This window comes from Streptopelia decaocto (assembly GCF_964273445.1).
Source record: "Streptopelia decaocto genome assembly, chromosome: 5".
Taxonomy (NCBI): Eukaryota; Metazoa; Chordata; class Aves; order Columbiformes; family Columbidae; genus Streptopelia; species Streptopelia decaocto.
The window spans coordinates 56760252-56781740 of record NC_138659.1 but is presented as its reverse complement, the minus strand read 5'-3'; the positions used below and the strand labels follow the sequence as shown (position 1 = coordinate 56781740).

The following is a 21489-nucleotide window of genomic DNA, read 5'->3' as shown; positions in this document are numbered from 1 at the left end:
AATTTTGCTCTGAGTTTATCTGTATCCATTTTGTAGCTCATTTTATGATCCTACATAATGAACACTGTTTTGCCTTACATTTTAGGCATCTGTTTCTGTATGCTGAGAATGGTATGTCCACACTGTTTGAACATTGTCAAGTCTTCATGGGTATACTTTGGGAGTGGAAAACCCCAAGTGTTTAAATGATTTAATATTCAAAATTAACAAAAAAAAAAAATAGGGTAGCTCACTTTTGTGCAATCACTTAAATCCCCATTACAACATTCACCTTACCTCACAAATGTGAAATTGGGAACTAGTGTTATGCCCATTCTATGGCAGGAAACATGAAGTAATGAATAATTAAGTGGCTTTTCCCAAGATTAAAGAAAACCTGTTACGACACAGGAGTTTTAACTGAGTCATGTAGTCATATTCTTGTGATATGGATTATAGTATTCTGCAAGCAGTAATTTTTTTATCTCTTTGGAAGGCTATCTGCAGATGGGACAAAAAAATATCCAAGTAAACCTAGTTTCTGATTTAGGAGTTTTGAATAAACAGCCACTGGATTTTCAATACAAAAAAAAAATAATTGATTCTTAATGATCTTTGGCATTTTTATTCAAGTGTAGAAAAAAAAATCACCTTCAGGCAAGAAATTTAGTCTAAAAAAGGGATGGTTTAGGAATTTAGAAGCAATCAAAAAGAATTCTCAGGCTACTTTTATATAAAAACTATAAAAATACATGGAAAGCTTCTGGATTTTGTCTAATTTTGACAAAAACTAAAATAATTTGCTTAATAGGACTTCAGTAATTTTATTTTGGACTTATGCAGAATCATCAGTGACTGAAGAAGGTACATTTGAAAATGTTTTCATAAATTCAAAAGAGGACCAGGAAGTCATGTACTGTGTCTCACACTAAGATTTAATTTGTTCTGGTACCATGACTTCTACACAGCTAGGCTAACCTCTATCCTGCCCTTATTTTTTTATGCAAAATGTTTGCTTTAGATCCATTTATTAGTATGAATTGATGTGATTTTCTTCAATGAAGTAATTTCTTGTCAGCACAACTCATATGAAGGCTCAAACTATAAGGGATTCACACCAATTTTTACTAGGTGGATTTAAGGTGCTTCTTTGTTGTCAGCTTGCATAACAGAAGCAAAGTACAGCAATATAAAAGTGCTGCATTTGTACGTTTATCCTTCTGATAAACCAGCTATAAGAGTTTGTGGCTTCACTTGGGTATCTTCACATTGCAATCAGTGTACAAAATACATACACTCACAGATCACTAAACAATCTATGTCTGGAAGCAGAAACCATAAAGTTCAATTAATGTGCCCATCTAAGATCATCAACCTGATTATAACATGAGCTGTTTGCCTCATGCACAGGACTGTGCTGAAGTGAATGTATAAGTTTAAGGTTGGAGATGCATATCTCTGCACTGTGCTACTATCTCCCTCTAGACACAACACCTCACTAAAGGGTAGGCCAAAGACCTGTAACATGGTATTGCATTAAACCACATAGTCATGTTCAATATTCTAATAGAACAAGATCTGTAAAAAACAATCCATCCACCAAATAGCTAAGAAGTTTTCTGTTTCATTTCTGAGGTACAAAGCATATCCTCATTCATTTTTAAAAATAATTTCTACTACTGCTGTTGCTGGTTCACTTTATAACTGTATTGATTTAAATCAGGATTGATTCTATGGAAGCTGATAATGATACAATTGCAAAACTGATAAAATAGTAACTGGTATAACTGATCTGTTCCTCAGGAGATCCAAGAAAACCTACTATTTCATTGTAGAATTCTAGACCGGTTTTTAAAATCCTTACCTTCTGAATATGTATGAAATAGTGTGCATGCCCAGTCCTTTGTAAAATATATACAATAAATGCACAATGCACGTATAGTAATACAGTCATGCTTAATGAGTTAGCAACCTTTCTGCCTCTCGATGTTTTCACAGGTATCTCGTAATATTGCTCTGGAGGCCTTTATGATCAAGCCATCTAGTTTCATGGGAATGACCTGCACTGCTTTCCAGAAAGTATCTGCAAATTCTGACAAGTCGGTGGTGCGTGATTTGGGAAGCTGGGAAGCAAATTACCATCCTGATCAACATCTGAATTTCAAGTGCAACACTGGCAATCTGAATGGATCCTTGGTGAATTCTTCTACCAGGGTAAGTCAGTACAATCATGAATATAACTTACCTGTTTCAGTGCGTTTTCAGTAGTACCTTTAAGCAGAATACCGATTTGAAAAATGTATATTTTATGTGTTGTTAGCATTGTAAACAGATTAATAATTTCTACATGTAACTCACCTTAAACTGGTGTAGCATGCTTTGTTGTGCTAATGGATATTCCATTAATTTAATCAGATGGAATGTAGGAATCCACTATATGAATAGAAATGAGTAAATATCTTGTTCTTTCTATCTCTGGGTCCAGTTCTGCAAACTTTACTATGTGTAAACAAGCTTTAAAGTAATTTAGAAATTCTTAGTGAGGTGCTCTCATGGGATTTTACACTGCAAAAGTATGCTATAACAATAATATAACATTCTCTATCTTCTGAACTTTATACAGAGGGAGTGTTATGTTGGAGTTTTTTAGTAGTAGCTGAAGAAAAGCAATAATAAAGAAGCCTTTTAGTAGAATGCACTGTTATTACCAAATAATGAAGTGGAACAATTAAATTTTGATCTAGCAGGAAATGGAACTTTGCATTTGACTGAGCATGTTATTAAAGTATTGCAGAGTTAAATATTTGTTATCCTTCAGCTGAATCCCAGTTTAATAGGCTTATTTCTTGAAATACTTACTATGACAAAATGGTGCTTTTCTGGACAATATTACTAGTTTATTGAACTTTGAAAATATCTTGATTGACATTATTTCCCCTTTGGTGCATTTTAATCTTTTGTATGGGCTATGCAGTCAGTGATATGGTAGTTTGTGCTCTCAGGATCTTCTGGTAAGAAGGAATAATATTAATAATGGAAGAACAGGTTAAATTTGTTTCCTCCAATGGAGTTAATTTCTTCTGTGGACACTGTTAACATGTCTATCTATAGGAAAGAGAAAGTTGTCTCTCAAAAGAAGAGTTTGGCATCCATAAGATGAAAAGCAAATGTCAGTGATCTAAAAGAAATAAGATTCTTGCAAGAAGCAGCCCTGCAACACTCTGCAATGTATGGGATAGTATGATTGCTATAGAAATATACATGGGATTACATGAAATTGGAAAGTTTTCTTTATCAGCTCTACCAATGTATTTCTTATTCCTTCAGAAACTGAGTACCAACATTTCTAGTAAATGAATCTCTTGAAAGTTTGATGATCAAGCATTGGTGTCTCTCTCATGTTACAAAGAAACCTATCATAAATGCAAATTTCTTCTCTCTCCTATCAGCATGCATGTGCCAAATATGCAAAGTTAGAATATTTATTTGAAGCCCCCTTTAAAAATGTTGGCAGAATGTCACAATATAAAGCTATCAGCAAAATCTTTCCTAATGTATTTTGAACTTATCTGATTTTATACAACATACAGAAGGGAAATTCTACTGACTTCATGAAGAAGCTAGTAGAAAGAAAGTAAACTTATTACCATGCAAAGTAATTTTGAATTATGTTATATATGTTCTGACAGAAGTGACTTTATTAGGTGGATCACCAATTATCACCTGTATATGAATTTGTAAATATTGTAACAGCACAATATAAGAAATTGAAGATTCAGCTAAATGTTAGTTTTGTGGCTTTAAGTTTCAATATTAAGGTGTGATCAGGTTATAAATTCAGACAGAATATATTCCTTTAACTTAATCCAGAAAAGCAAGATGTTTTCATTCATTGCTGTTCTCTGAAATTTTTAAGCTAAGCCCACCTTTAATTCTGAAATTAGTTGCATTTCTTCATTGTTTAACAGAATGATCTGTAGCATTGTAACTGATAACAGAAAATGGGATTCTTTATCATCACCCACAAGCATAATGATTTCTATGTTTGCCCAATGGAGGCAAACAGTAAACACACTTGATTGTGCTATGCAAAGTTCAGGAAAATAGAGAATTCGTGATGGAGCTGGGAGTTGCATGTTGTAGTTACCAACGTTTAGTCACTATACTTTAAAGTAATACTCATGTAATACTCTTTAGAACATCTTCCTCTATTTAGCATAGGATTAATCATAAAGAAAAGAAAAATCTGATGAAAATAGATTAGACTACAAATGGTAATTACAAATTTAGTTTACTTCTAATACAAACGTGAAAAGGTGTCCTTAAAAGCTTATTAAAAGAGAATGTTTGCACATTTTTGTGCTCAAAAGTGTAGCCCTCTTCTAATCTACAATATTGTAAATCATCTGCTTACTAAGCATAAACAATTGTTTATGCCATCTGTCTGTTGCTAACCAATTGCACTAACAAATCAAAAAAGTGAATACTCATTAAGCAGTTTGTGGGCAATTGATGGAAGGAGACTGAAGTAGATGATCATAAACTATCTTAGTAATACAATCTAAGCTTTTGTAGTTGACCCATAGTGGTATTTCCTGGCAATGGTAGGAAATCAATACAAATTTGGTCAGTGTTTGTCTGCACATAATTTAACCTGATCTGATTATTATGGGATTGAAAGCCCCTGAAAGGGGAAGAAATATTAAGAACTTGAATAAATACGAGAAAAAGTTAAAAAATAAGAAAACTTTGAAAATAAATAACTTAAAAGGCACTGAAAGAGATCCAGCATTCAGAGACATTCAGGAGATAACTGTTAAAATATACCTATATCCACTTATGGTTGAAATGTGTGGTAGGTCTTTTATACACTAACTTACAGTGCTTCCAAATGCCCTAAACCAAGTATTATTGCAGTTTGATACACAAATTTTAATCTTTAAATCTAATTCTGACTCTGTAGTCAGTATCCAATCTGAAAGGTTGAAAAGAATAATTTATCTCTATTGCAGATCAAGTTTCTTCAGTTAGGATTTAGACCAAGGTGCCTTCTCTTGGATCCCATTTCTGCTGTTAGTAGGGAGCTTTTGCTGCCTGACTGGACTCTTTTGGGTTAAAAAAATGTCTCACGTATATCTTCCTAATTTTTGATATAGTGGCTTGTATTTTGACACAGAGGTTGGCTTCATGTCTGTTTAAGTAGGCTTGAGGGCATCTTCTCAACCTGGGACTCAGACTGAGATCCTGTCACAGGAATGCTCCTGAGGCATAATTCTGTCTCATGACCTGGCTGTGGTATAAGGATATCAGGATAATGAGCCATCAACAAGGCTGCTGTAACATTTGAGCTTGGACAATGTGAGAATAGTTTATGAAATTTTAGTGCCATTCATTATGACTCCCCTGCCTGGTTCCCATTTCATGTCTGACCTGAAGCATACTTTGAACCTAATCTCTGCTTCAGCCTGATCTTCAGTGTGCAAATATAATCAGTTATACAGTTAACTCTTCCTCTGACTCACTAAAATTACTCCAAGTTTGTTTTATTTTTTCTGAACCCGTAGTTTTTACAACTGCAGAAAACATGCAGTAAAGAAAACACTGCCAACTGAAGCAGGACAGCACAAAATGGAAGTTACTGTTTTGGTTTTATATGTATGCCATATTACAGTGAGACACTGGGTTCGATGCTTAAGTATATAATATCATAGCCTATTTTGGCTCCAAAATATTTTTTCCTCCAAGTATTGTAAAATATGTCATGATTAGAGATCCAGATCAAGAAGTTTCATGTTACATATCAGAATTTGCTCTGTTTTTTTCATTTGGCAACTATTTTTGCCCATTTGTCTCTTTTCCCTGTTCTGCTATTTGTGTGTCTTAGCACGCAAAGCATTTTCCTCTTCTTGTATTGGATATTGATATTAATTTGATAATTTGTTCTGGGAACTTATGGGAAAATTTCCTTGGGTGTAAATTCTGTATATTGATTTTACAGTAACCATTCTAGCTCTCTTTCTTCTTTCTCCATGGGTAGGTTGTTGGTACTGTCACAAAGGGATATCTTAAGTGATGTAGGGGTTTAAAAATTCATTATATTTTACCTGCTCCATCACTTTATATTTATTCTACTTTTTTATCATTAAAATATAGTTTTAAATTTTATCCTGCAGTGGTTTTTATTGTGATTCAGAATCTATCCTAACATATAGTATCTATTTTTTGAGTATTCTGAATAATAACATCCATTATATTTTTAAATATAAAAAGACATTTTAATATTCTTCTCCATTCATAGACATAATATCTAGAAGCTATTGGTATCTCAATACAGACATTGAGTCCTTGTTTTAAAATAAAATCTAAACCAAGTAAAAGCATTTAGTACTAAGAAAATATCTGGGAAGAATTTCCATTTATTTTGAGTTAGATCAATATGATGTATAAACTAGTATTTTCTGTGCAGGCATTAATTTGCTTGCAGGTGTGTTTAGGTTGTACACTGAGTGCTACCGATGGAAAAAGCTGAGATGTCTGATGTTCAGTTGATTAGATGGTTTTAATTTCAACATCAAAACCAGAGAAGACAAACTGCCCCTCTCTTTCTTCTTCCAGAATGATCAAATCACACATCTGTACATTTATACCTCTTACTACTATTCCTTCTCAATGTTTTTATATATTTGTACCTACTAGGACATCTTCAGTATTTGTAGTTTCATACTATATGTTCAATATACCTTCTTTTCTCTGCATATGATCTTTTATAATGTGGATGAATATCCTTGTTTTGCAGATCTTTCTAAACATCGACAAAATGAAACAGTGCCAAAACACTATTCATGCATGTGTGACAAACATCAATTATGTTAGGTATACAGAAGAGTTTCTACAATTTTTATATTTGTTTATGTCTGTTTTAGGATAGATAAAATAATATACATTGTTTTTTGAAAGTAGGAAAAAATTCTTGTATCACTTTTTTGTTTCATAGGTTCTTAAAACAAACTTTAAAATGTGTAATTACAAGCTCATGTCCCTTCTCTTGTATCATGCCCTTTGCTACCTACCTTTTAGCAGATAAAAATCTTATTTTTCAAATAACATCAGCACTTCAAAGTGTTTTCTGATTTTCACTGAGTATGGTATTGATGTTTCGGAGACATGTATTATGTTCAGAACTTAAAGTTATTTAACTGGTTCTCCTTTAATACTGTACACAGTTTGTACTTCTAACTTGTATATGTATACAGAAGTGAAAAGGAATCTGAATAGATTGAAGAGAATAAATACAAGGACAAAAGGCCTGTGAGAATTACCAGCTTGTATTTTATATAAAATTCTGTTATTTCAACTCACATTTGATTTCTTGTGATACAAGCTGCTGTACCTGGTCAGTTGTGATTCATATTGATTTTATGTATGCTGTCAATATAGATCTAAGAGAGCTGCTGTCACTCTTATCCACAATGGCTGGGTAAGAGACTCTTTTCTTCTGCTTTTCTGCACCATTGCTCTTGTTACAGAAAAGTTCTCTTTGGGATTTCCCAAAGGGCATTGTAAGATTAGTTTCCTTCATTATAAACTATCAGACTCCTTTGTGTGCATTCTGCTGTTTAATAGTGGTTTGCAAACTAATTAAGATAAATCACATTAATTAAGATAAAAACACATTGACACTGAAACAGTTAATAACACAGTGCACTTGTTGTTAGAACATATTTTAAGTTAATGTAATGGTACAAAGGTAATAATGAACAAGTAGAATACTGTGTACTAGTGATATTCCCAGTTCTGCATTGACATTTATAGCCCAAACCTGATTTTCTTAATATACTAATAGTCAACTTCTTGTATTTTTATAGAACTGTATATAAGTTGAATTTTTCAACTACTTTTTTCTAAATTCTATCTTATGTTTATTTTATTTTCACTGAGGAAGTCTGATGCCAGCTAACAGAACACACTTCAACCTCCAATCAATAATTACATTTTGTTTCTTAAAATCTTTTTTCACTACGGGGTTGTTAAGCTGTTCGATTTATACCTATTTTTGCTGTTGCAGAAGGCATTTCCAATTTCTAAAGCAATAATTTCAGTAACTGTTGAAGTGTATTTAAAAGTTTTCTTCTTTTTTTTCCGGCTTGGCTTGATTCCTGCTGGTTTATGTTAGACTATGAAAGGTTTGATGGTGATGAAGAGTTCACTGAAATAGATTGCTTTGATGGTTAGCAGGTGATATGGCTGGATTTTTTTTCTGAATGTGGGTTTTTCTCCTAGAAACTCTAATTGTTTCCTGACTTTTCAGTCTCAGCTGTATATGATAATCAGGGGGAAATGACTAATGGCACAGAGATGAAGAGGTTCCTTTTGGAGGTTTCAAACCCTGTGCATAGCATAAAGGTGTTCCCTGAAAGGTACTGTTTTTTCCTTATAAAAGTGACAGTGTCAGCTGGAGCTTCTTTTAAGGATCTAATCTGCTCAGGGAAAATGCAGCAGTATATAAGGTCATGTATTTAATATTTTTTAATAGTTTTTGGTTTTGTGCATGTAGAGGAATTAATCTGTGTGATTTTCTATATGGTAGTAAGAACACTATAATTTTTATGTTGTGTCCAGCGACTATATATGTATGTAGCCAGACAGACAGTTGTTACTGCATATGTAGTTGAAGTCAGCAATGGAATGCAAATTTTCAGTCCAGGAAGGGGGTTTATTACCTCTATATTTTAAACACAGTGTGGACCTAGGGGTGCAGTTATGCAGAATGCCTCTTTTAAAGTGACTACTGTACCAATGAATTAATTCATGAAAAGACTAGCATGCTTCACAGCTGTCTCCATGACACAGGAAGCGAAATTTGAGTTAACATACTACTGCTAATATTACTCTGCTTTTTGCTGTTTATGAGGGAGTTACTTATTTGAGCTTAATAAAGTGCTGTTTTTGTGGTTTTGGTGAGCTAACTTTTTTTTTTTTTGGTGGGGGGAGGTGGTTTAAAGGATTCAATATTTCCTTATTTCATTGATTGTTGTCACTTTTTAGAAGTTGGGAGATGTGTATCACTGTGAATCAAGAAGCACTTAGCATATTCTGACGGTTCGATCTAAAACATACATTAAAACTGAGAAGTAAAAATTTTCTTGCAGTGGTTGTTGATGTAAAACAGTGATATTCATTAAAAATACATAGATGAAATAATGATGTGAGTTTTGCTTTAATTATTATTGCTTTAAAAATCAGAATAAAGTTCTGGCATTCTCTCCTGTATAAGAAGAGTGGTGAACTTGTGTGCGTCAATGAGCACAAATGCTCATACACCTGTGCATATGTAACTTTACAGCATAATTTTTAGCAAGTTTCATTATTTTCTAGAATGGAGTCCTGGTTTCTGTGTGCATAGGGATAGCAACAACTATTCCGGAAGGAATAGTGCAAGGATGGACAAATAGTATTATGTGTTTGTGATGCCTATAAGCTATTTGAGTTTTATCTATTTTCTGAACTTCGGGAATGCCTCCTAAAAAATGTAGATGGAAAATGAAATAGAAAAGAGTGAGGGAAGGAGAGGGGAAAAATAGTTAACTTAGTAGATACGAGTTTGCTAGGATTAATTTGCTGGGTTTACGGTCCTCATGAGATCATTCTCTGCTCTGTTAAAACATATTTTGTTGGAGGCTATGGGAAGAGGGAGAGATTTGGTGGTGATAAGGAGAAAATTGTGTATTTGTTTTTTAAAAAATAAACACAAAACAAACAACAACAAAACCACCACCAAAACACTTCATTACAAGACTTGACTGAGACTGTAATTCTTTATTCTTGTCTGCCGTTTTAGACTGAACATCATCTACTTTTAAAATAGAATGTAAGAGTGCATGACTACTGTCCCAGGGGGCATCTTACAAAGATGTGCATAGTATTTCTTGAGCCCATCTCAATGAGAAATTGATTTTTTAAACTAAATGAATGTTGATACACTGATTCATGTTCATACTGAGAACTATTCATGCATTATTTATCTTTGTATGGTTGGGATAGTATATCTTAAATATATAAAGGAAAGGTTGCAAAGTGGTTGAACTGTTATGTAGCGTAGTACATACAGACCTGATTAATACAAATGTATTCATAGCATAACTTCTTGACTGTGGGTTATGAAAACCACATCTTCAAAATTCCGTAGTTTTAAATAAGAATTAACTGATTATTCTAACTTATTGTTATTGTACTCTCAAACTGTAAGTGAAGGAGCTTTCAGGTGTTGAGTTTCCAAATCGGCAGTGAAGGAACTTACCCGTTGTAATGCCAGATTAGTTTCTAATGAAGCACGTTCTGTTTTACAGAGAAAGGAATTGTAAATAGATATTCATTTTGTGACTTTATACACAGACGGTCATTCTAAGTGAAGTTAATTTGCTTCACTATCATTTTTAGGGAATGAAATTCATATGCAGCTTCGTTTTGTTTCTGAGAGAACTTCATGATGAAATACAATTAGATTTCATTAATGAACTTGAGAAAAACAAATGGTTTTAAATTACTTTTCATCCAAGCTTTGTATCACTTTCTCCTATTGGTATCAATGAGTTACTAAAAAGTAATTTTAAAAAGCACTAATCAGAAGTTATAATTGCACATACAATAGCTAGAAAGATTCATTACTAAAGTAAGAAACTTGAATCTAATGTTCTTTCAAAAGTTAATGAAAAGTGTTGAATTTAGGGATATAGGCAGAGCCACAAAGGGTCAATCCAAAGCCCAATTTAGCCTAATTTCCTGCCTCTAGTGGGAGACTAATAGGCTAGATGCTTTGGGAGAAAAATCTTTAGAGAAAAGGAAACACAGCCTCTCTTTTATATCCACCTTTGTATGCCTTATGGATTTCTTCAACAACAGATTGTATCCAGAAGGCTGTCTATACAGGAAATCCATTTCTTCTTTGGAAAAAAAAGTACACATATATATATATATATATACTGAATTTTGTATGTTCTTAAATGTAGACTTAGTTCTCTTTCTTAGTGTACCATGAATGCAAATGGGAACACCTGAGAATGGAAGTGATGATGATTGTTAAAATGCTCACATCTCTTTACGTCCTCTCTGTGTGCATGCAAATATATATTCATACACTAGCAAACTGAAGTCCTGGAGGTTGTCTGCCATTAATCCTTGTACTGAATTTTTTTCATACATCCTATGGTACTGCTTAAAAGAAAAAAAAAAAAAAAAAAAAAAGTTGGCCAATTGTTTTAGATCGAAACAGTCTGGAGGCTATGAATTATGGATACACAAGATAACACTGAATTGTATTCTTTTGCTAAATTTAGGTTAAAGCCCCTCTGACTAAATGTCTGATGAACCAGAATTGAAAACCACGACAGATAATTCAATATGTACAGGTCATACAGTAGATGTAACAGCTGTGTAGTGCATGCTTCACTAACCAGCATATGCTCCTACTCTAAAAGAAAAAGAATAAGCTTAGAACTTGACACTTCAAAAAAAAAAAAAAGAAACTAAAAATATATTTTAAAAATATCACATTTCTGTGGCATTATGTTACAGAAAGCCTCCTGTATTTCATAACCTCACTCTGAGGCAGTTGACCCCACACCTCAAGATGGCCTCAGATAGGAAAGAAAAAAGGGTAGTTGTAGTAGGCATTTCCCTTCTGAGTGGGACGGAGGGCCCAATCTGCAGAGTTGACCCTCATTGTAGGGAAGTGTAGAGTCTACCTGGAGCCTGGATCAGGGACATCACCAGGACGCTCCCCAACCTGGTGCACCCAACGGACTGCTACCCACTGCTGATCTTCCAGACAGTTAGGGAGGAAGCTGCAAACCGCAGTCTGAGGGCAATTAAAAAAGATTTCAAGGCCTTGGGATGGATGGTAAAAGAGTCTGGGGCTCAAGTGATTTTCTCTTCCCTCCTTCCAGTTTTGGGTGATGATATGGGAGGGAATGGAAAAATTCAGTCTGTAAACAATTGGCCACAGGACTGGTGCTACAGGCAGGGCTTTGGGTTCTTTGATAATGGCTGGTTTTACAAGACACCAGTCCAAACAGTGATATGTGGGAAAGGTTTATCTCTCAGGGCCAAAAGGATGCTGGGACAGGAATTAGCAGGGCTCATTTGGAGAGCTTTAAACTAGACCCGAAGGGGGATGGGGTTGTAGCAGTAATAGGGCATCACTCTAGAGTTCATGAAGGCTGGGAGGCCTCCCATACCCCTGGGGTGAAATCGGTGTGCTCAGATCGCTCTCTGAAATGCCTGTACACCAATGCGTGCAGGATGGGGAATAAGCAGGAGGAGTTAGAAACCTGTGTTAGGGCAGGAGATTATGACCTAGTGGCAATTACGGAGACATAGTGGGACAGCACATATGACCGAAATGTGGTCATGGATGGCTATGTCCTTTTCAGGAAAGACAGGCCAGGCACGCATGGTGATGGAGTTGCACTTTACGTGAGAGAGCAACTACAGTGTAATGGGTTTTGTCCAGGCACGGTTGAGGAGCGAGTTGGGAGTCTATGGGTGAAAGTTAAGGGGCAGGCTGACAAGGGTGATACTATTGTGGGTGTCTATTATAGGCCACCAGATCAGGGTGAGGAAGTGGATGAGGCCTTCTACAGACAGCTGAGAGCAGCCTCACAGTCACAGGCCCTGCTTGTGGTGGGGGATTTTAACTTCCCTGATGTTTGTTGGAAGGACTACTCAGCTGACTAGCCATGTCTAGGAGGTTCCTCCAGTGTCTTGACGATAACTTTCTGATGCAAAGGGTGGAGGAGCTGACTAAGAGACGTGCACTGCTGGACCTCATCCTCACTAACAAGGAGGGTCTGGTTGAAGCTGTAAAGGTTGAGGGCTGCCTTGGTGGCAGCGACCATGAGATGATGGAGTTCAGGATCTCATGTGGCAGGAGCAGGATAGCAAGCAGAATTGCAACCCTGGATTTCAGCAAGGCAAACTTTGGCCTTTTCAGGCAACTGCTAGGGGAAAACCCATAAGCAAGGCTGCTTAAAGGTAAAGGGGCCCAAGATAGTTGGTTAGTGTTCAGGGCTTGTTTCTATCGGGCACAAGATCAGAGCATCCCGACACATAGGAAGTCAAGGAAGGGAGCCAGGAGACCTGCGTGGTTAAACAGGGAACTGCTGGGTATGCTCAAGTGGAAGAGGAGAGTTTATAGATCATGGAAAGAGGGGCTGGCCACTTGAGAATATAGGGCTATTGTCAGAGGGTGTAGGGAGGCAACTAGGAAAGCTAAGGCCTCCTTAGAATTAAACTTGGTGAGAGGGGTCAAGGACAACAGGAAGAGCTTTTTCCAATACATGGCAGATAAAACTAACACCAGAGGCAATGTAGACCCACTGATGAATGAGGTGGGCGTCCTGGTAACAGAAGATACAGAGAAGAGTTACTGAACTCCTTTGTCTACTCTGCCGGAGGGTGTCCTGAGGAGCCCCATACCACTGAGGCCCCAAAGGAAGTCAGGACAATAGAGGAGTTTGCCTTGGTTGATGAGGACTGGGTTAGGGAGCAGTTAGGCAATCTGGACATCCATAAATCCATGGGTCCGAATGGGATGCACCCGTGGGTGCTGAGGGAGCTGGCTGATGTCATTGCTGGGCTGCTCTCCATCATCCTTGCTAAGTCTTGGGAAACGGGAGAGGTGCCCGAGGACTGGAGGAAAGCAAATGTCACTCCAGTCTACAAAAAGGGCAAGAAGGAGGACCTCGGCAACTATAGACCAGTCAGTCTCACCTCCATCCCTGGAAAACTGATGGAACGACTTATCATTGGTGCCATCTCAAGGCATATCAGGGATAAGAGGGTCATTAGGGGCAGTCAACATGGCTTTACCAAGGGGAAGTTGTGCTTGACCAACCTCATTGACTTTTATGAGATCATAAAGAGATGGATGGATGATGGCAGAGCAGTGGTCATGATCTACCTTGACTTGAGTAAGGCATTTGACACAGTCTCCCACAGCATCCTTACAGCTAAACTGAGGGAGTGCAGTCTGGATGACCAGGTAGTGAGGTGGACTGTGAACTGGTTGAAGGGAAGAAGCCAGAGAGTCGTGGTCAATGGGGCAGAGTCTAGTTGAAGGCCTGTATCTAATGGAGTGCCTCAAGGGTCAGTACTGGGGCCAGTATTATTCAATATATTCATCAATGATTTGGACGAGGGAATAGAGTGTACTATCAGCAAGTTTGCTGATGACACCAAGCTGGGAAGAGTGGCTGACATGCCAGAAGGCTGTGCTGCCATCCAGCAAGACCTGGACAGGCTGGAGAGTTGGGTGGGGAAAAATGTAATGAAATATAACAAGGGCAGGTATAGAGTCTTGCATCTGGGTAGGAACAACCCCAGGTTCCAGTATAAGTTGGGGAATGACCTATTAGAGAGCAGCGTAGGGGAAAGGGACCTGGGGGTCCTGGTGGACAGCAGGATGACCATGAGCCAGCACTGTACCCTTGTGGCCAGGAAGGCCAATGGCATCCTGGGGTGTATTAGAAGTGGGGTGGTTAGTAGGTTGAGAGAGGTTCTCCTTCCCCTCTACTCTGCCCTGATGAGACCACATCTGGAATATTGTGTCCAGTTCTGGGCCCCTCAGTTCCAGAAGGACAGGGAACTGCTGGAGAGAGTCCAGCACAAGGCAACAAAGATGATGAAGGGAGTGGAGCATCTCCCTTATAAAGAAAGGCTGAGGGAGCTGGGTCTCTTTAGCTTGGAATAGAGGGGACTGAGGGGTGACCTTATTAATGTTTACAAATATATGAAGGGTGAGTGTCACGAGGATGGAGCCAGGCTCTTCTCGGTGACAACCAATGATAGGACAAGGGGTAATGGGTTCAAACTGGAATACAAAAGGTTCCACCTAAATCTGAGAAGAAACTTCTTCTCAGTAAGGGTAACAGAACACTGGAACAGGCTGCCCAGGGGGTTGTGGAGTCTCCTACTCTGGAGACATTCAAAACCCGCCCGGATGCCTTCCTGTGTAACCTCATCTGGGTGTTCCTGCTCCAGCAGGGGGATTGGACTTGGTGATCTTTTGAGGTCTCTTCCAATCCCTAACATTCTGTGGTTCTGTGATTGGTACTAACAGATTTCAAACTCTTGCTAAATATAGTCTGTCAAAGTTGCATGTAATTATCAGACTCGTTGAACTGAAGAGTTATTTAAAGCTTTGTTTTGTTTCTTCAGCCTTTATTGCTACACTTCTGATCATAGCAATGATCTCCAGAAATGCCATAGAACATCAAATATACTATTTAAGTGGTACTGATCATTTAAATGTGTACATTCTTAATTTCCACATAAAATAGGATTACATATGCATTCCAAGCTATTAACAGCTCCTGTTCACCAGGTCACTGGTTTTCACTCTCTGTGCACTTTCAGTGTACTTGATTGATTCGGCATCTACATTTTAACCTTTTTCAGAAATTTCATGTCTGATTTAAGTGAAGTCCATAGTAAGTAAATGTCTAGCGGGAGTATATGTCAGAATGTATGTAGTGTATTTGAAATAAAGTGCATCTTACCCTTAGAGTTTGGCTTAATTCTGTCAAATTACAAATCGAATCAAATGGCAGAATCAAGCTTCAGCATTGAGTTTTCCTCCACAGTGCAACTGCTAGAGTTTCTTTAATGGAGGAACTTCCAAAGAGGATCAGACTCACTGGATACCTTTTGCTACAGTGGTTCATTGTGTTTTGTTTCCTGGGGATTCATTGAAGTGTGGAATATCAATCTAGACATAATTAAAAACTAACAGTGAATGTTCAAATCTATGATAGCTGACTGCAATAAATAGTCAGAATACCTACTACTCTACTATTTGGGCCTGATTTACCATTATATAATACCAGTGGAATCACTGCACTGAAAAAGGAGTCTGTATTTAGTTTGACTAATGATCTGTGAATTCCTGGAAATATTTTAGCCAGCTTGTTATGACTTAAAAAAAAAAAAAATTAAACCCAAACACCCAACACCAAAACATAAAACACATGAAGTGAAGAGGGCAATATTTTATATTTTAATTTAGAAACTTTAAAATGCTTTCTCTTTTAGCATTAGGTTCAGAGTTGCTTTAGTATATCCTTAAAACATCAGTGAAAGTAAAGTAATTCTGTAAGTATTGAGACACTACAAGCATGAGCTGGTGACCAGATGCTTCTCGTAATTATCTGTTCATCCTTGATAGATGCCAGTGTATTTGTTCAGGCTTATGCAGGTAGTAGTTGCTTATGTAGTAGACATGCCCTGGCAATCCTCCTTCTGAAGCACTGTTAGCCCTAGGAAGAGCAGGGTATCTAGATGTTTTCTTTCCAGTACCGCCTTCTGTTTTCAGGAACATATATACAGTTGATATGAGCTACGATTTTTTGCTGATTTCACAGCATCCTTGGAAGTGGTATGATAGTAAAATTGATTTGCCTTATATTGCATTCCAAATAATGGAAGTTTTTAATAATTATTAGGATCTGAGAGTAAACTTCCTTTAAAATGAAATGGGTCTTCTGCAACTGGGCTTATAGGTAGCAGAAGGAAAAAATGAAATACACCTCCTCTGGGCAAATCGTGCAGATGTGTCATGTGAAGTTGTTATATAACCTGAGGAGTCAGGGAGATGTTTATTTAGCTCAGTGAACAAGTACTGGAGTGAGGTTCACAACTTTAGGATACTAAATTAAACGTCATAAGTGCAAGAAGGCAATAGGCTACAGATTCCACATACAGCTATGGTGATGTCTTCACACAACTATCAAGAAAAAAAAACTGTACAAAAACTTTTCTAGCACTAGAACTCTTAAGAACTTTTCTTCTTGTGTTGTGTCTTTAGCTTTGCTGGTATATTCTCTTGTGCTATTGTGAAAATATACCATGCTGATTTGCAAAGAAGAAATAATGTTACCAACTCCATTTTACTTAAGTTGAAAGACATTGAGAAGAGCACAAGCCTATCTCTTCTATAGGTTTCAATATGTATATGTTGAAATAACGCCTCAAAATTGAAATTATGCATAAAATTCATTAAAAATAAGTTTTGAATATATTATTTGAGAAATAGCAGTTTCTAGTGGTACTCCAAGTGCCATTGCTTCATTTCCATTTGTACTCAGTTTAAGGGGTTTGTCTATGTGTACACACTGGGGAAAATTAATCTGAATGAATTTTGAAAGAGTTTAAGTGAAACCCTAAGTAGACACCCTTATCCAGAATCAAAGTAGCTTTAATTCAGTTCAGCTGAATTTAATTAATTTGGAAATGAATTCAGCTAAATTGAATTAAGGCTTTGTTTTGAAGGAAAAGTATCAACAGAACTAAGTACAGCTTATTCATTTACTTCAAATTAAGACTATTAGTAACTTGTTCTAACTTTACTTGCTCACATTCTCAATACATTTACACTCTCCAGATTAAAAAAAAAAAAATCCTGTGGAGAGTAAGAGGCTCGTTCTGCAATACTTCTCCCATTTAGAATAATTTTGTCTCTGCTTGATCAGTCTTGAAAACATAGATATTTTTCTTCTCTCTCTCCATTTCAGCTTGTTATTGCATTCTAGTTGATTGTTTTCTTCTGTTAAGCCATGCAGGAGACCTGACTGACCTCTCATTATCCAATAAGAAATAAGGTAGATAATTTTAACTATGGAACTACATCCTGAAAAATGCTGCACACTTTTTATCACATGGCATTACTATAGCTCTAAAAGCTACATTACAGCTGAAACGCATATTTACAAAAGACAATATTCAGAAATTGCTAGGAATGCTCAGGGCGATTTGCTTGACCATGACATCTTCGAGATATCTTTATCAACAGTTTCATACTGTTACAGAATAGTAGCTTTCTTAGTAATTATTTTACCATCTCTTGTACCCTTAAACTAAAATAAATTAAAAATAAAATGAAAGGATAGAAGAAGTGATTCAGGTATTTTTTTTATTTCTAAACAGCAATAAAATGAAAACGCAATAAGTATAATTTTACTGGAGTTATGTCATACAACATGGTCATGCAGCCATCCCAGGCAGAGCACAGGATAAAGTCTAATAAAAATACATATTAATTCCTCAAATTTTATCTCTGTTAAATAAAAAAGCACCTAAGTCTACAGACCTGAATGAAGGAAAACTTATCAGTGAGGAGCCTCAAGTACAGAAAACTTTCATAAAGCTGACAGCATGTATCAAGACATCCAGCTACTTTTGTCATATCGGTTTATATTTTCATACGGAATTGGCTCCTAAACAGTTATTTTGTAGTACAAGAACCTAATAACCTTTAAGCAGCAAGATATGTGCTTAGAGCTGATTCAGTTAGGTTACTATTTGTTGGAGTAAATTCTGCTTCTTCCTGCCAAATCACAGAAAGCTTTGCTGGCTATGTTGCTATGGTTTGTAAAGAGGCATAAATCTCATACTATTTGAAAGAAGTGTCTGCATTTTCAGGTTCATTATAACTGTATTCAGACAAAGTTGTTGGAATTTGTTGTATTCCTACAGGTTGTGAGATTTGTAGAGTAGGAAGAGAATTAGAGTAGTGAATCCATCAGATTTGTACCTGTTACCCAATCCATGCCAAAGTACAGGAGCATTACAGTACTAAATCCCGCTTCAGTGATTATTGCCATAGGATGGACAGGCTGTCTCTCCTGATTGACTTCCCAAATCCTTAGTACAAGCAGAATCTTGTGTGAAGGAGTTAAAGACCAGCTACACTATGAAATCCATGTGCTCTGACATCAAGTCACAATGCCATCCTCTTTCTTTTTTAAATACTACGTCATACAATGTTTTAAAGAATTAGTCTTTTTAAAAAATAATATTTTGCTATATTTTTATCCTTGCCTAAGAATTCTTTAGAACTTAAATCAGACCTTCTAAGGCCTTGGCCATGAGGAATTCGCTTATTGATTGAGCAAATCTACAATAATCGCTACAAACTAAGATAATCAGAACGGTTTTCACCTGGTTCTTTTCTGCTAGTTTTTCAGTCTCTTCTATGGCATTTTGATTTCTCTTTTCTTTACTGTGATGCTTATTATGTCTTTTTTTTTTTTTTAATTATTTTTAGGATTTATTTTCCCATCGATTCTGTTTTCTCTAGAGGAAGGCAATGCATTAGAAACTAAGCGGGTATTCTGTTTCTTTTTTTTTCCAATTACGTACTAATGCACTACTTATCACTTAAACTAATGTTTAGTTCTTTTGGGGCTAGTTTTGATTTTTTTTTTCTTTTCTTTTGTTAAAAGAAGCTGTCAGGTACATCTTGCCCTTCAGCTGCTTGTGATGCTTCTGTTTATCCTCTGCAGATAAGGTGACTGCCATTCTATAATAGGCAGAAAAGCTCATTATAAAGATGGTCCTGGCAAGGCCTGAATACAGATTTCTGGTTTTGCAGTGCAGAAATTTCCAAGAAGTTGGTGGTTTATTATCATATAAAGACAGAATGTAATCTATTGAGTGTTGTGTGGCTCCCTTAGGCAAAGTATTTGAAAGGTCTATGTTATAATGTTTTTCTGATAATTTTTTGTAATATAAACTGAAAGTTTGGTAAAAGAATTATATTTTCAGAAACTATAAAAATTGGTGTTTGATTGCCCAAGGTTAAAAATGTTTTGAATGTGGGATATTTCAATTAAAATCTAAAATAATCCAGCAGGAATTTTAGACATGATAAATGTAAACACTTTTGCTGAATTGTTTCAATAACTTTTGATTGTTAGAATATTCTTTCCATGATTCTCTGAGCAAAATGTAATACAATACTATATAAAATAGTAGGCATAGTGTATATCATGACTATATTTGGGAAATTAAAAAAAGTCTGTTTGCGGGAGAAAAAGAAAAAAAAGGCAGTTTGTCTTTTTCTTGTATTAGGTATTTACTTAGCCCACAATGAAAATAAAACATTTTAATTGCTAGAAAGGCATTTATGCACGTGAAGACTCAACTGAGCAGAGGCACTTACCTTGACAGATGACAGTAGCAACAGGAACAGGTAATACACAGTTGCCTCTGTGTAAATCTCTGCAGAGGACTCTTCATGTCACCTAACCATTTCCCTGAGCTCCACAAATAAAATAGCTGAGAATATGTAGGTCCTTGTAAAAGCACTTTAGAGCACCTTAGACTCCAGATGTCACAGCTGACCCCACATTTACTGAAACTCAAAGCTTTGGTACTCAGACACAGTGATTTCATATGGTCGCTGTTCTATGTGACCACCATCCAGTACAGAGTATCTCAGAAAAGTTTAGTTAATGATGATAACTGATGGACGTGACTTCTCTCTGTGTATCTTTATCTAGATGTACCTAAAATTGTAAACCTTTATGACTACTGATGGTAGTCATATTCACTTTAGATAAGGTTTCTTACAAAGAGTCCAAATTACATTTGCCACGGTAATAATGCATCTACTTGATGAAACTATTAGCTAACCGGTTTGGGGGGAAGGTTTTGGACAAATTTATTGGCCAAACAGTTCCATGTTTGTCTTCAAAGAAGTCAACAGAGGTTTCTCAGGTGGCAGAGCATGTTGAACTGTCTGGTGATTCTGATCTCAGGTTTCAAAAAACAGGAATTAGGAAAGCCTGCATTATGCTTAGCATTGATACAATTGTTTGTTGTTTTGGTTTGGCTGGTTTTTGTTGTTGTTGTTGTTGGGGTTTTTTTGTTTGGTTGGTTTTTTGTTTTGTTTTTGGTTTTTTTTTTAATACAGTGAAAACCGAATTGACATTGTTAGGGACAAAATCTTGTCATTGGTATAAGATATAAGATATTGACAAAGTTAATAAAATGTTGAAAGTGTATAGGTAAGCTATTACAAGAAATGACCTGTAACTTTGAGAGAAAGAATCAAATTAGCTCTGAACATTGCACTGTCTTTATTAGCATTCTACTCAGGAATGTATGTATGCTTTTAAAATTGTACATGCACTGGATATTGCATGTAAAATAGATAAATGTGTAAGTTTTAACTGGTTTTGTCAAGTGCTTTGAAAACAGATTGATGCTGAGATAAAAATTACAGCTGCTTGGAGGACACAAGGGAAATTTCTTGCTTCAAGAGGATGAGTCCATTTTTAGCTCTAGTAAATATACAGTATGCTTGGAGTAATGGAGATGCAACCTAATTTTTTTGACAGGTAACATGCATCATCGTGAGAAAGGGAGGAAGATTTTATTAGCTGTCTAGGTCATAAGATAACGCTCTGTCAAAAAATTAAGCATAGTTTAACAAGGTTTCTCAAAATACAGTTTTGGGTTAAAAACTGGCTTCTAATGAACAGCAAGGACTCTTGATGTTTTCAGGGAAATAGGATGTCATTCTGATTCAAGAAGTCTATGAGAGAGGCATAGTACTATCTCCTAGCAATATAGTTAAGAGTTTAACCTACTGATACTGCTCCAGTAATTTTATATAGATTGACCTGTGGCCTCAGTATGAGAAATCATGCATGTCTGCTATGAAGGGAAAAAAGG

The 21489-nt window shown here is 36.3% G+C and overlaps 1 protein-coding gene across 2 annotated transcripts in view; it reads left to right on the top strand.

Annotated features, from left to right (window-relative positions):
- The window catches only part of LOC309440615 (adhesion G protein-coupled receptor A3-like), a 274291-nt gene that overhangs the window by 148511 nt on the left and 104291 nt on the right, over positions 1-21489 (top strand). For both annotated transcript variants that reach the window (XM_082054477.1, XM_082054476.1), the window contains one exon: positions 1978-2193. In XM_082054477.1, coding sequence (XP_081910603.1) covers positions 1978-2193 — 216 coding nt within the window. The remainder of the gene's footprint in view (positions 1-1977; positions 2194-21489) is intronic.